The following is a 15,678-nucleotide window of genomic DNA, read 5'->3' as shown; positions in this document are numbered from 1 at the left end:
TAATAATTGGATGTCCCCTTTTGAATGATGACAGCTCAATGATTGAAAAAAATGTCATTAAAGTGATTGTTTTTGTTTCGCCCCACGAAAATTTTGATAAGATCCGACGAAAAACTTGTTTAATTCGTGAAAAGTGCATAAATTTTCACTGAACACCGGATTGCTTCCCACAAGCCAACATGTCTCTCCTGTGCAACACCGGAGATTGGTTCACGCTGGGCCAGAAAAACTCGTACAGGTGAGAATTACTCATCGCTGCCCAATGGACGAAAATATTGACCCGTTCGCCTCGAAACCCGGATTTCTTTCAGGAAAATCGACCTGTACAGCATGGACTGGCCGGCGACCATCAACCTGGAGCAGATGACCGTGCACGCCGCCTCGTACGGTGGCCCGGTGGCGCTGGTCAAGGACTTTAAGCAGTTCCTCAAGCTGTCCGGGTCGGGTTCGGCCAAACCGGTCATTCGGATTTTCAACTGCGCCGGGAAGCTCATCTCGTCGATTAATGTGAGTGAAAGTTTATTTTATAATTTTAAATTTTATTTGCATTTTTTTTAAACTTTGGATGCACCGACATAACCCGACAAAAATAGCCCGATGTAAGGCTATTACACACTTATTTGGAACTACTCATATTTACGTAGAATTTGAGAGTACCCAACTTTCTGAAAACTATTATGACCCAATTTTGAGTTGTAGGTTGTTGGCTTAATTTTCTTTAAATTTGCATGCTTCCTTCCAAATTTTTGGGGTTTTATTAAAAATGCTTTAGAAATAAATTGATATAAAAAAATATTCAAAAAAATCATAAATTTGATTCCAGTGGGACAACGGCAACCTGGTTTGCATGGGCTGGTCCGATGCGGAGGAATTTCTGTGCGTACAGGACGATGGTTTTGTGGTTATCTACGACATGTTTGGCAATTTCCAACATAAATTCAGCATGGGAAAGGACGTTACGGAGGTGATTGATGCCAAGATTTTTGCGTCCAGTTCGGGGACCGGTGTGGCCGTTATTACGGCCAGCCACAAGATTTACATCGTCAATAGTATCAAGGATCCAAAGTCGCGACCACTATCGGAACTGTTGTCCTTGCCAACGGGACTCACCAGCTGGGAACTGGTCTCGCAAGAGCGTACCACGTGCTGCTTGCTGTCCCGTGATACGGAAATCATATTAGCCAGACACGGCGAAAGTGCCCCTCTGACTCACGTCATTACCATGAAGAGCGATTTCAGCAGCATAATTCTCATGGCCGTCTCGTTTAATCACCGACACTTGGCACTGTACACAAATACCGGAGTTATTTGGATGGGATCGGCTGATCTCAAGACCAAGTACTGTGAATATGCAACTGGACGCACCGAACGGCCACAGCAGATCGCTTGGTGCTGTGACGAAGACCCAACTCCGGACAATCAAGCGGTCGTGGTCAGCTACGCTTCGATGGTTCTGGTGGTCGGCACGACCGGAGACTCAAATATTTACACGTACGATTCCCCCATGGTCCTAATTCAAGAAATGGACGGAGTTCGCATCCTGACCAACGGATATCACGAGTTAATCCAGCGCGTGCCGCGATGTACCAGCAACATCTTCGGCATCGGAATCTCCGAACCGGCATCGTTCCTTTTCGAAGCGCACCGCAAGTTCCAGGAGCGCAGCCATCAGTCGGACGAATATCTCTGCCTGATTCGGGACCGGCTGGCATCGGCGGTGGCGGAGTGCGTGCAGGCCGCTGGCCAGGAATTCGATACCCATACCCAGAAGAGTCTGATCAGAGCGGCTTACTTTGGGAAGGGGTTTCTTTCCGGGTACAATCCCGAGGAGTACATCGAAATGTGCCGTGTGCTGCGGGTGTTGAATGCGCTGCGCGATCGGAACGTCGGTATGCCGCTTACATTGAGACAGTGAGTTTGAATCAATTAGTGGATATTTGACTTATAATAATTATGATATTGCTACAGATTCAACTTTCTACAACCGTTGGTGATTCTTGATCGGTTGATTTTCCGCAAACACTACGGACTGGCAATCCAGGTGGCTAAACATCTAAAACTTCCAGAATCGCGTATTCTAGAGCACTGGGCATTCCACAAAATTGTGCACGATAAGAGTAAGTTTCATTCAATCTCTTTTTTTTCTAAGGATTAAATTTTTTATCATTTTCAGACGAGGAAGAGGTCGCTCGCAAGATTTCCGAAAAGTTCCTCTCGCACCAGACGCGCACCGAGCGCATCTCGTTTGCGAACGTGGCCAAAAAGGCCCAACAGGTGGGCAAAACGAAGCTGGCCATCACGCTGCTGGAGCTGGAACCACGCAAAAGCCTCCAGGTTCCGCTGCTGCTCAAGTTGGGCGCCAACGAAAAGGCGTTGATGGCCGCCACCCAGTCGGGCGATACCGACCTCATCTACATGGTGATACTGGAAATGAAGAGCACCACGGCGCTGGCCAAGTTCCAGATGACCATTCGTCGGTTTCCGCTGGCGCAGAATCTGTACAAAAAGTACTGCCAAGCAAACAGTTTGTCCACGTTGAAGGATATCTACTCGCAGGAGGATGACTTCCAGTCGCAAGCGGAACTGGGTCTGCGGGAAGCGCTGGAGATTAACAATGTCGAGGTATCAATTCCGGACATTAGTGGAAACTACAAGAAAGCCAACAAGACGCTGGAAACGGAAGCTTGCGACGAGACGAAGAAACTCATGAAGCATCAGAAGACGTTGGACGAAAAGTACCAAAAGCGACTGTACGGATTGCCGTTGCATGCTACGATTCGGCAGTTGCTACTGCTTGGGGACATAAAATATGCCGAACGATTGAAGAGCGAGTTCCGCGTGCCGGACCGGCGCTTCTGGTGGCTCCGCATACAGGTTCTCTCGCAGCAGTTCCAGTGGGACGAGCTGGAAAAGTTTGCAAAGTCGAAGAAAAGTCCCATCGGCTATGAACCGTTTGTGGAGGTTTGCTTGGCCCAGGGAAAAATTGACGAGGCGAAAAAGTATTTGCCCCGGTGCGGGGAGGAAAATAAGATCAAGTGGTATCTGCGCGCCGGTTGCCACGTGGAAGCGGCCACCATCGCGTACGAGCAAAAGGACATCGACAGCTTGCTGAAGATTTACGACTGCTGCTCGAACGATCCCGCACTGTTGGCCAAGGTGGAGAATCTGATCGGGCAGCTGTCGAGCAAAAAGTGATTGTTGTTGCGCGGTAGGGCGAGGCGGGATTTGTAACGTTTGAAAAAAAATTTCCATCAATTTAAAAGTTAATATATTATGCAGTAAAAGTAACTATTTAATCTGTAATTTTTTATTTATTTATTTTCAAAGTGAAATTCCAAACATGGCCACGTTTTACTCAAATTTGAAGAGAAACACTAACTACCCAAAGGCTGAGTAAAATTTAAATACCACTCCAGAAGTAACTAATTCTATCGCAGCGTGTTACGCGTTTGACGCGACCGGTTGGGAGGAGTCTCGAATAACGTAACTGATGTTTAATTTTAAAATTTTGTATTCTTAATATGAAAATTTAGCACAGCACAGCGATACCTTTTTTATTAGTTATGAAATGTAAACAATAATTTTGTGATAAATTCGTGCGTTTCTGATATCAAACAGCAAAATAAAATTAAATTGACCGTCAACATTGCGTCACGCAATCCGTGGCCCTCCCCCGCGCTGGTGCGGCCATCAAGAAGAGAAGAAAAAAAAAGTGTCAAAAAACATGGAAGCTAAAGTTGTGTTCTGAAAGGTGGTCCGCGGAAAAATCGATTTTAAGCCCCGGAAAAGGGCCGCAAAGTGAGCAGTGCCGGTGGCCACCGGTGCCGGACGCGATGGAGCGCTTCGCGATCAACATTCTGCACAAGCAGATCTACAAAATATGCCGGCTTTGCGGGGTCGACCAGCCGAGCAAGGTCCCGATTTTGGAGGAGACCGAAATCGAGATCATAGTCGGCGACGAAGAAGAAGCGACGCTGGCGAAAAAAATCCTCGACTGTGTTGGTATAGAGGTGAGGGGGCCGCCTGCTTTGATTGCTTTTTTTTTTTCTCTTTCGATTGCTTTTTATTATTGTTTACGTTTAATGAGCTGGGCGCTAATTGTTTTGGTTTGGTTTTTGGGTTCTTCCATTTCCGGCGCGGTGTTGTTTAGGTGAGCAAGGATGACAAGATGCCGCAAAATATTTGCTCTCTTTGTGTGGACAAAATCAGCGATTTCTACGAGTATCGATTGATGTGCGCAGCGACGAATCTGCAGACGCGGACCATTCTGAACCTGCCGCTGGTGGAACCGTCGCGGAAGCAGGTGAGGATGTGCGATTTCGGGTGTGGTGGTAATTTATTGAACGATTCTTTTTCCAGCTTGGTATTGCGGCCAAAGCCGACGTGAAGGACGTCAAGGAGGACGTGAAGATTGAAGCGGCCAGTTCGAGCAGCAGCAAAAAGGGCAAGAAACGAAGGGGGCCACCGTCGCCGTCGCCATCCCCCTCTCCGGCACCGACCACCCGGGTTAAGGCACCGATCGATGTTAAGGACGAACCGGTTCCGTCGACGCCGGTCAAGGCCCTGACCAAGAAGGAGCGACTAAAGCAGCTTCAACAGCAACAACTCCTGGCTCAGCAAAAACTCGAAAAGGACAAGGAATCCGAAGCGGAACTGAAGCAAACCCGTTCCAAGCGCAAAGAACCGTCTCCGGATGAGGCGGAACCGAGCAGCAGCAAGCAGCAAACGGCGAAATCCGAACTGACCGTGCCGGTGCCGAAGAAGATCAAGTTTGAACATCCCTGTTCGTTCTGCTCGGACGAGTTCAAAACGCAAACCGAGCTGGACAGCCATCTCGGGCTGAAACACGTTCCGACGGTGCGCAAGTTTGGTTGCGGGTCGTGCCGGGAAACGTTCGAGTCCGTGCTGGAGTTCAAGGACCACAATCTGTGGCACCAGCTGACACGTACTCCGTACACTTGCTTCAAGTGCAAGCGGAAATGGGACAAAAACGCTGCCCTAGTCAAACACGTTTCGCTGAATGCGTGTGGCCGCATTTCCCGGGGTCGCCCTCCGGCGATTCTACCGGATGTGCAGTGTCGGTTGTGCAACAGAAAGTTCAAGACGCAGAACCTGTTCGAATGGCACAGCTGCTTCCTGAAGCCCAAGTCCAAGTGTCCCAAGTGTGACAAGTACTTTGTGAAGAAGCAAATCCTCACCCGTCACTACATGATGTTCTGCACGGGAACACTGCCCCCGCCGGAACCGCTGCTCATCCCGAAAGATGAACCGGTTGAGCAGCCCGCAGCTGTCAACAGCAAATCCGGAGCTGCCGCCGTCCCGGGAACGGCCGCTGGTACCGCCGAACGTCGAACACGTCGTTCGTTGCCCGCCGAACCGGAACTGCCCAAGGAAGAGCGTGAAATTCCGTTCCCGCCTCCGCTGGAGCTGGAACCGGAAGCTCCCGCACCGACACCTTCGTCCAGCGCCAGGAAACGAGGGCGGCCCAAGAACGCACCTCCCTCCGTTGAAGCTCCAGCTCCAGCTGCTGCTCCGGCCGATGCCGCAGCAGACAAGATTGCCACCCTGCTCGACACCGGTTCCAAGCTGGACAAGGACACCGACATTGCCACCATCAACAATCTGCTCAGCTCCGTCACGGAAGCGATCGCCAGTATTTCCGAGGCCAAGGCCAAAAAGAAGAAAAAGAAAAAGGACAAAACCAAGGACCGCGTTCGGAACGTCGACACGCCCACCGCCGAAAACAGCAGCTCTCCGGTAGACACGCGAACCGAGGAAGAACGGAAGGCGGACGAGTTTGCCGAGCAGGCCGCCCAGATGAGCATGGACGAGCAGCTGGCACTGTGCAAGATGCCGATGGTGGTGCTGGCCAAGACGACCTTCAAGCAGGAAACCACCGAAATTGACACGGAACCGTCGCAACTGCAGGAACCGCTTGGAAATGGCGACGACGATGACGACAATTACGAAGAATCGGGTAACGACTACGGAGGATTCCAGGACGAAGATGACGAAGAAGCTGCTGCGCCACCGCCACCACCAGCGGCAGCTCCGGCACCTGCCACGGAAGAAATTCCCTTCCCGATGCCCATCAAGCAGGAAGAGGACACGCCTGCCGAAAGTGAATCTCAACCGGCGCCGAAAACCGCTGAAAAAGAGGCACCGCCATCACAAGACACGACGTTCAACGAGCAGTTGGCGCTCAACATCAAGCGGGAACCCGGCTTGGAGGAAGATTCCGAACCGCCAGCGGCTAAAAAAAGACGTCCCGAGTCGCGCACTTCGGTGGCCTCCCCGGCGTCCACCCTCAGCTCGTCCTCCGGGCCAGTCCGAGGCTCACCCAAGCCGACGCTTATCCTCAAAATCAAAAAGGAAAAAGGTCTCCTCAACGCAACGGTCTCGGAACCGATCAGCGTGGACGACGACGAAGGAGACGACCTGGAGGAACGCTCCCAGTCCAAGGCACGAAAAAGTGTCTACAAAAAGCCGAACGTTTTGGCTGTGCGAATCAAGCAGGAAAAGGTCGATCCCGCGTACGAGCGGCAAGAAATCATCGCCGCACAATCCTCGGAACTTCCCGGCGGAATCCGCATCAAGCAGGAGCGCATCGATCCGGAAGAACTGGAATCCTCAAGTTCACCTATCGAAGCGCAAGATCTGGACGAAGTTCCTACCCGCAAGAAGCCTCGCCACGCGAGAGAACCTTCCCCCGTTATCGCATTCGACGGAGTTCGCATCAAGCAGGAAAAACCGGACCGCCCGGTGGAACCAGCAACCAAATCTGCCACCCCATCACCCTCACCGGACGCCACCCCAAAACCAACGGAGAAGAAAAAGAAATCCAAGGTCAAAATCAACCCGTTCGCCCTGCTCAAGCAACGAATGGCGGCCGAGGCCGCGGCCAAGAGCGCGTCCGAACCCCCACAGTCCGCATCCCCTCTCCCGGTCATCACGAACGTCGTGGGCAACGCGGCCGCCTCGACGGCATCTTCCTCCACGCGAAGCAGTATTTCCGGAGACGCGGAACCCGCACCGGAGCAACCCGTCCCCGTCATTGCCCAGGTGCAGTCGATAGCGAAGGACGCCGCCGTCGAGGATGACTTCCCGATGCCAATCAAGGAGGAACCGACGGAGGAGTCTTCGACGGCTGCTGATGAAAAGAAGGTGGCGGATGGGGGAGACGAGGAAGAAGAGCAGGACGAGTTTCCGATGCCGATTAAGGAGGAGGCACCGGAAGAAGCGCCACCAGCGGAAAGTGCGGACGATGCGGAAGAGGACGAGTTTCCGATGCCCATCAAGGAGGAACCGGAGGAATCTCAGAATGGTGTGGTGGAGCAGCCCAGTGTGGTTGAAGAGGAGGAAAAGCCGAAGGTAAGTAGAGAAAATACATTTTTAGGGCGTCTCCACTCCTGGGGGACAAACCAGGGGGGGTTGTCGCAAGCGTGACAAAGTGTGACAAGGGGGAGAGAAGGGGTTCTTGAGTTTGTGACGTTACGCCAGACTATTTTTTGAATACTGAAAATTCAGTCTTAAAATAATTAAAAAAAAGTAACTTTGCATATTATGGATTTAATACGCTTAAATCATCATAGGGGAAAGTGGGGCAAGTGTAACAAGCTAAGGAAATGCTCGTTATAACCCATTAAAAAGTTAAAAAATCTTTCGGATTTTATTATAATCATCTTTTTCTAGGTCTTGGCTAAGACTTTGTAAGAAACAGTTTTAAAAAAATCCAGTGTTTTAATGTAAAAAAATGATTTTAAAATTTTTGATTTTCCGTACGTTCTACTCAACTAGTGGGGCAAGACGAACAACCCGTTGGGGCAAGAGGAACAATGCATGAAAAAAAAAAAATGTTAATTTGCTAACAATTGAACTGTTATCACTTAGATACATCAGATTAGAATGTATTTGAAGGGTTTCTTCCATGTTTAGATTAAATAATAATATTTTACTAAGAATTTTATCGTTTTTGCGAAAAAAAAATATTACTAAATAGTAAATTTTCATAATAACATTTTATTTTGTGTGGACATTTTTTTTAACAATTGTTTATCAATTTTTAAGTACTATCAAGTATTTATTTCCCAATAAAATATGTTGTTGCAGCAATTCGTATTTTTTCCATACTAAAAATCCATATGGTACACTTGCCCCACCTGAACAAGATTTTTTAAAATCTCTCAACAAAAATAACCAAAAGTTAAATCATACTTCGTAATAGGTGCATGTCATTGGTAGGGACACTACTGATCTAGGAAAAATAGCATTTTGATAAAATGAGCCTTAAAACGAACCCTAAGTCTTATTTTGCACTTTCCAAATATTATAAGAAAACAAAGGTTTTGAAAAAACTTCACTAAATCTTATGCCCCGTGGCATTTACGTCGTTTTGGTGGTTATGTGTTAGTAGAATCAGCTAATTGCATTGCTAGCAACAATTCCTCATACTGGAAATAATCAAAATTGTAAAAATTACTGCCGTACGAGCAATTGTTCCTTTTGCCCCATATGGTCGTCTTGCCCCACCTTCCCCTATTTCTAATCTAATCTAATCTAACCCTAGCGCAGCCAATCTTTCGAGGGCATCCTGGAAAATGCCTTAGGTTGATTAACGCCTAGCATTCTCTTGTCATTATTAACAATTGCAGTGCCCAAATGCAATAAATTGCTTTGAAACATCACAAACGTTAAAGCGGCCAGGCCAACTGCGTAAAGTTTACCGCAAAGATGATTCGTTGAACTGGATTGAATTTGAACACGAATATTCTAACAGCAATACAGTTCTGAATCTACAGGGGAGGAAGAAACGTGGGGATCCCCCGCTCACGTTCCTATTTTATAGGCAATAAATCGTTGGAAGCCACCATGCTAAGAAGTTTTGGTGCTCCGGGACCCTCGGGGATGGGAAATTGTATTTCCACAAATGCCCTGGACACTATTTGCCGTGGTTATAGCGCCACAACTCGCTCACTGTTGAAGAAATATTAGAATAAGATCAATAAGAATAAACAGTTTTAAGGAGAGGGGTTAGTTATGGTTTAGGGTGAGGGGTCAGTTTGAACTTTATTTTACAGGGGAGCCAGAGGAAAAAAAACTATGCCGGGGTTCTATAATGAGATCAAAATAACAATTTAAGAACTCACCTTGACAAAGCATTAGTGCTGGGCCCATTCTTACATGCCCTGAAAAAGAAAACGAGCCTACCTCAAATTCGATGATCCCTTGGCTAATCTCTCCAGCTGGAGCCCGTGTGCAGCACATAAGCATGTGTTCTCATCATGCCTACAGACCCCCGCTGGCACCACGAGCACGATGACAGCTGATCAGCTCCAGTGCAGTTTGACCTTACATTGACCAAGACCACACAAGAAATACGGCTTTCTTTTATTCACTATTACCATTTTTATCACGACATATTTACACTGTGCTCTGATATTTTCCTTTATTTTCGAATTGATCAAAGGTAAATTTAACTAAGAACACCCTGCTTACTAGATTGTCAATATTTTGTTTGTTTTTCCTATTGGAAAACCCGAGAGCAACCAAGATAGATTTCTGAAACGTCACGAAATCCGCGCTTAAGCGAAATTAGCCAGCAAATCCGCGCCGAATCCGCGCGATCCGCGCCGTCCGTAACAACCCTGGAATTGAACCCCGATCTACCGCTTACGAGGGGGGCTCGTGGCTCGGTTATTGATTAAAAAAATGCAGCGTATTTTATGGCTGCAGATTGATCCGCGCGCAATCGGTAAAAATAACATTAAGAAACATGAACAAAACTTACCGTCGTCGTCGTTCCATCTCTCGTTGTATGACGCTCTGATGGGGGTAGACCAACTTTTTTGAGGGCACGCTCGTGGGCTGCTTTCACTCGCACTTTTTTCTACCGGATCACGCCCCTTCTTCTTTACCGGAACACACAACCTTTGATCGTGCCGCGCGGGCTGGCTTGCACGGCGCTCTTCTTCTTTTCACCGGAACATCAGGATCCCGGCTTTTTCTTTCCGGAACGAACAAACTCCGATCGTGCCGCGCGGGCTGGCTTGCACGCGGCGCCCCCTTCTTTACCGGAAAACAATTTCGATCGTGCGACTTGCACGGCGCTCTTCTTCTTCTCACCGGAAAACGCTAAAAATCCGGATTACACCAGCGACAGACAGTTGGTTCACTCTTTGGCCGGTCAAACAAATATTGACGAACATTCGAACACGCGACATAACTTGAGACGACAAAAAAAATTTAGCGAGCGCGACTCCTCTTCCGCGACCAGTACCGACGAGAGACGGGAAGCAAATGCTAATACGCTTAAATCATCATACCTTGAAAAAAAAAATTTTAAATCATGCAACATTTGTTATAATAAATTTTCAAAACAACCGATGAGTCATGGGTTTCCTATGCAATTTTTAAAAATTTAATCTAGATTCTACAAAAACAAGACGGGGGCGACAAAGCGTGACGTACTTTTCGAGGAGGGATTGGAGCCAGCGTGCCAAAGTGTGACACAGGGGGTGGGTTTAATTTTGGCCGATTTTAGCGTGACATACTCTATGGATGACGCCTTACCGTCTTAACCCAGGCATGATTTTCGAACAAAAACTGAAAATTTAGTTTATTGGACCTTTAATAATAAAAAAAAAAAAAAAAAAATCCAAAATCAAAAGCAAAACAAAGCAAAAAGTGGAGCATCAACACTTCTCGTCTTCCAAATCCCTTTCCTTGTTCCTGGTGCGCGGTGGAGACGGGAGTGGACGGCTGTCATGGTAGTGAGAATTTGGTTCAAGTGGATTTGGTTCTATTTTCAACTATCAATTTTTAGGCAACTTGGACTTAGACTACACACATCCGCCTAAATCACCGTCTACTAGTGAAACGAAGCGATGAAATAAAGAATTTCCTGTTTTCTAATATTTAAATTACAAAAATTTACAAAAAAAAAAACACGAAAAAAACTTTTACTGGTTTAATAAAGTAAAATAATGTGATTTAGTTTTTAAAATTAACATATTTCCTCATTTGACCAGCAAGCACATTTGAGCTTCAAATTTTGCCATTCAAAAACTTTGCGCTCCTCTGAAAAGTGTAAATATTTATTTCAAAATTATTAAATTAATTGATTGTACTGATACAGCTTACCTCGGTTGAACGCTACGGATCATTTCACTTCTAGATTGTAACCCTTATTAGAGCCGACGGTGTAGCGTCCCAGGGCACCAATCCAAATGTGCGGCTTCAAATCCCACCTTATTCAATAAGTAGATTTTTGGTCATATTCATTGTTCAATTTCTGATTCAAATTTTCTGGGAACCAACCGGAATTTGCTCCCTGAACTTTTCGTTTGAAAGGCAGAAGCCGCAACCATTAGGGCATCAAATTTGCACCCGGCTTATGAATACTGAGTTCAAATTTGCCACCATGAAAAATATAATCATACATTTTAAAAATATTTGCAACGGCCTTATTTTAAAAACGATACTTAATCCACCTTTAGGTGGTTGGTGCCTTCCTCACATTCATAAAGTCAATACATTCAGTAAAAATAGCAACATTCCCTTAACATTTTTAACAAATCAATTTTATTACTGATTTCTTTTGATAGGGTTCGCAGACCTTCAATTTTTTTGGCTCATCGGCAAGGTCTGATAAAAAAAACCTATCCAACGAAAGTTCACATGGAAGATTCAGACAATATTGTTATCACAATATCTCAGATCCGGCCTCCAGAAAGTTTATAAATAACACTTAAGTGCCAATAACTTTTGATAGGGTTGTCAGATCCTTGATGTTTCAGGCTCATTGGAAAGGTCTTTGAACATGATAGGGTTTCTTGCAAAAACCACCCTTTACAATCTTCCGGACATACGCCAAAATCGTTTTTTTAGCATAACTTTTGAAGTACTAAACTAAACTTGCTGATTTTAAATAGAGACCTATGGGACCCCAAGACGGATCGAATGAGACTAATACGGTCAAAATCCGTTCATCCAGTCCGGAGATAATCGAGTGACAATTTTTTTGTCCACTCACCTACACACATCCACACAGACATTTGCTCAGAACATGATTCTGAGTCGATAGGTATACGTGAAGGTGGGTCTACGAGGTCGAATTAAGAAGTTCATTTTTCGAGTGATTTTATAGCCTTTCCTCAGTAAGGTGAGGAAGGCAAAAATTGAGAATTTTCGATTTTTTAAATCTTGTAATTTTTTTAAGTTGAAAAAAAAAATTTTTTTTTATCTTTATTTTTTTTAAATCCTTATTTTTTTAAATCCTTTATTTTTTTTAAATCCTTATTTTTTTTTAAATCCTTAAATTAAATCTTTAAATCTTTTTTAAAATATTTTTTTCTATTTTAATTTTGTTTGAATATATTTTTCCGTGCATAATGGCAGGCCAAGGATTGATACCTAAGAGCATGCAATGGCACTGACCTTGTTGCGTGCTCTTCGGTTGACGTCCACGTAAGGAACATCCTGGAAGGAGCGTAACTAACTACATCCGTAGTTCTGTTAGATCATCCGAATTATCTTGATCAGAACAGTATAGCTCTGGTTCCTTGCAAGTGTCCTATTTTCTTACCTCCACGTTGGCTTGGTTTTCATGATGACCTAGCTGGTGGCCTGTGGAAACGGATCGTAAACCTTTGACCACCGCGGGTCAGAGTCGAGACGGCTAAAAGAAAGGGGCGCAACAATGTGGGAAAGGGAAGTAATTTGTGATTGTAGACGGTATTGTTTTGATTCGCAGTATGTTGAGTCAACTGCTGTGGATGTACCTGAAACATCGCACAACGGGGTTTCTCTTCTCTTCATTCTCAGCTACCACCTATCTCCTATTTTTATTTTGCTCTTCTGATTCCCAATTCTTCACTGATTCTTTTATTTAATATCCAACATTTGATTTTAATTTAACTAACTTTTGATTCTCTTATCTCTCAAAGATTTTCCACTCTTTTCTATCAATTGATACTGCTGTAACAAACTTTGTTTTGTTTTTTTGCCTTAAAAATATACTTTTCCTTAATGTACTAGTAATATCAAGTCTATTTATCATTCGCCTAATCTTTTTTGATTTTATTGCGAATTTGTTTATTTGAATAATTCTTTATCTGTCCTATAAATTATCATTACTATAATCTAAGCTTGTTTTGTACCTCTTTTTGTTAACTATTGTCTAATTTTACATCTAATACATCTAGCTTCTCATTTTTATTTTTCAAAATACGCTCATCATTCTCTTACTATTGATACTTGATTTTTATAAAATAAATTATCTTTTACTGTCAATTGTTTTCAATCTTCACCCTTTTTTTCAAACAAGTGAGGTTTGAGCCCTTACTAAATTTATGGAGTGGTTAAAGAATTAACACAAATATTACTATTGTATTTTTGGTAAACTTTTATAACATGCTTAGGACCAAAAATTGTAACAAAACACCGCGACAAAAGAAATAGCAACTGATAAACAGACTCAACAATAGGGAAGATTTCAGGAGAAAACAATACACAGTAAATAACAATTAGTTTTTGAATTCAAACTAAAAATAAAACAGTTTTTGCTTTAATGAAAGTTGATAGGCACACTTTAAACGGTTAGGCGCTTATACTTACATCAAACCCTACGTAATGTACCACCCCCGGCCGAGTTAAAATGCGTAACCGGAAAAGAAGGTGTGCATGCCTGGCACGAACACTCAAAGCGTGTTCTAGCGTGCTGCTCGTACTGACTCAGAGCAAGGGTGAGATGTAGGTGTAAGGGCAGTGCGTGTTCGTCGGGAACCTAGTGCATAAGATCGGTCAAGGCCCGTTCTTACACTGAAAATTGCGAATTGCGAAAGAAACAACATGTAATTTTATCGGGGACCTAATGTTGGCATATCAGCACTTTAAACTTTTTTTAAATAACTTATTCAAACATCCCGCTTTTCTGACCAGGGTCAACAATTGTGAAAAGTCTGAGTAAAAAATATAATGTTATATTTTTTTCTATTTAAAGGATGTCCCAGAACAGGCTGAAGAGCCTGCAGCGAAGGAGAAAGATAACGAAAATGACGAGGAACCAGGTTCTAGTCCTGAAAAGGTCGAAGAACCTGCGACGGAAGAAATTGACGAAAAGGAAGACGAAAATGCGAAATCTTCACCTGAAGAAGATGATGAACCGGAGGCGAAAGATGCTTCTCCTGAAGAACCGGAAGAAGAAGAATCTACTCCTGAAGAGCCGGAGGTGGAGGAATCTTCTCCTAAAGAGACTCAGGAAGAACCGAAGTCGCCAGAAGAGCAAAAAACTGAAGAACCGGAGGATGAAGAAAAGTCGCCAGAGGAGAATCAAGACGAACAGGAGTCCGCTGAAGAGCAGAACCCTCAAGAAAGCGCTGAAGCATCACCAGCTGAACCAGCTCCTGCTGAAGAGACCAAGGAAGACGAAGTTGAATCAACACCAGAAGACGAAGTTGAATCAACACCAGAAGACACTAACGGTGAAGAGCAAGACCAGCCAGCAGAACCGGAAGTCGCGCCAGCAAAACTTGACGAACCCCTCGAAGACATTCCGGAGGAATCTACGTCACCCATTTCGGACACGCCCATGGACGAGTACGAGCAAAACTCGCAGGAGCAACCAGAACCTGCCCCGCCTGCACCCGAGAAATCCGACGAACCACCCAAGCCAGCACCCGAGTCCGACTTTGAAGAGCTGCAGAACCTGCTGACGGAAGGCTTGAGGCCACCGGACCTGGACTGCTCGACGTCGGTGACCGAAGCCGGCACGCAACCGCCCGAGACGGGCGGCCTCGACGTCGATTTGGACAGCTTGCTGAACAACAAGCTGGACGAGATTTCCGGCGGGGCGCCACAGCAACCCGACGATCTTCAGCTGGCCATCGAGCGCGAACTGCTAAACGAGATGATGCCACCGGCGCCGGTGGCGGCGCAAGCGAACGAAGGTGGTAATAACGGTCAGGAGCAACCGCTGTAAGGGTAATGGCAGCATAGCTTCATTTTTTTGAAATCCAGTGTTTTATTGTCTTGACCTCACCCTCTTTGGATCTGCGACAAATCTTCCTCCTACATTATAATGATAAGAGAGTGTTTCGAGAGCGGTGAATTCGTGACACGCGCATATTCACGAACGCATGAATAGATAAGTGTATTATTTGCCAGCCAGATATGTTCGACGATTTGGTTGAAAGAGCTTGTATAGTTTCTTTATAATTGGCGACGACATTACTCACGAAAGCGGAAACAGATTATTATTATTTTTTCTTTCGTGCTTATCGCTCAATCCTGGAGCATTAAAATATTTTCTTCCTAAGTTCTTTTTTTAAAGAAGCAAAAAAAATAGAGTACTCCTAAGTTTTCACATTTGCTAAATAATTTAGACAAGATAATTAGTCGATAAACTATAGACATTATTCTGAATGTAAGAGTAGATCCCAGAATAGACGTGTAAGAGATTGTTTTTGGAAATAAGTGATGTGAGCAACAACAAAATAAAAAAAAGGAAATCTGTATTGCTGAAAGTAATAGTGGATAGTGAAATAAGAGTGACGGCGAAATAATCTAATAAATCAACAGTAAATATATCGTCTTTGTTTTATTCTGATCGAAGTAGGCCAACCACCCTAAACTTAAACGACTTGATTTTTCCCGCCAAATTGAAGGTTCGTTTTACGTCTC

The 15,678-nt window shown here is 45.0% G+C and overlaps 2 protein-coding genes across 2 annotated transcripts; both read left to right on the top strand.

Annotated features, from left to right (window-relative positions):
• The first annotated feature begins 52 nt into the window (after window positions 1-52).
• Window positions 53-3,241, top strand: LOC6032068 (vacuolar protein sorting-associated protein 16 homolog). The gene is made up of 5 exons (XM_001842682.2): window positions 53-238; window positions 312-507; window positions 824-1,911; window positions 1,969-2,117; window positions 2,174-3,241. The coding sequence occupies exons 1-5, from the start codon at window positions 180-182 to the stop codon at window positions 3,193-3,195; spliced, it is 2,514 nt and encodes an 837-aa protein (XP_001842734.2). The 5' UTR covers window positions 53-179; the 3' UTR covers window positions 3,196-3,241.
• Window positions 3,242-3,697: 456 nt separating this feature from the next.
• Window positions 3,698-15,582, top strand: LOC6032067 (titin). Its single transcript, XM_001842681.2, has 4 exons — window positions 3,698-4,010; window positions 4,151-4,303; window positions 4,360-7,371; window positions 14,000-15,582. The coding sequence occupies exons 1-4, from the start codon at window positions 3,834-3,836 to the stop codon at window positions 14,975-14,977; spliced, it is 4,320 nt and encodes a 1,439-aa protein (XP_001842733.2). The 5' UTR covers window positions 3,698-3,833; the 3' UTR covers window positions 14,978-15,582.
• Window positions 15,583-15,678: the final 96 nt, after the last annotated feature.

This window comes from Culex quinquefasciatus, chromosome 1, assembly GCF_015732765.1.
Source record: "Culex quinquefasciatus strain JHB chromosome 1, VPISU_Cqui_1.0_pri_paternal, whole genome shotgun sequence".
NCBI lineage: Eukaryota > Metazoa > Arthropoda > Insecta > Diptera > Culicidae > Culex > Culex quinquefasciatus.
Note: the sequence above shows the minus strand (reverse complement) of the source record. Positions and strands in the feature narration are given on the sequence as shown.

Bases quoted from the DNA above. Each gene is read 5' to 3' on its own strand.
- LOC6032068 (XM_001842682.2), top strand. From the start codon at position 180: ATGTCTCTCCTGTGCAACACCGGAGATTGGTTCACGCTGGGCCAGAAA. The intron at 239-311 runs GTGAGAATTACT...GATTTCTTTCAG, and splicing joins GGCCAGAAAAACTCGTACAG to GAAAATCGACCTGTACAGCA. The intron at 2,118-2,173 runs GTAAGTTTCATT...TATCATTTTCAG, and splicing joins CAAAATTGTGCACGATAAGA to ACGAGGAAGAGGTCGCTCGC.
- LOC6032067 (XM_001842681.2), top strand. From the start codon at position 3,834: ATGGAGCGCTTCGCGATCAACATTCTGCACAAGCAGATCTACAAAATA. The intron at 4,011-4,150 runs GTGAGGGGGCCG...GGTGTTGTTTAG, and splicing joins TCGACTGTGTTGGTATAGAG to GTGAGCAAGGATGACAAGAT. The intron at 4,304-4,359 runs GTGAGGATGTGC...TTCTTTTTCCAG, and splicing joins TGGAACCGTCGCGGAAGCAG to CTTGGTATTGCGGCCAAAGC.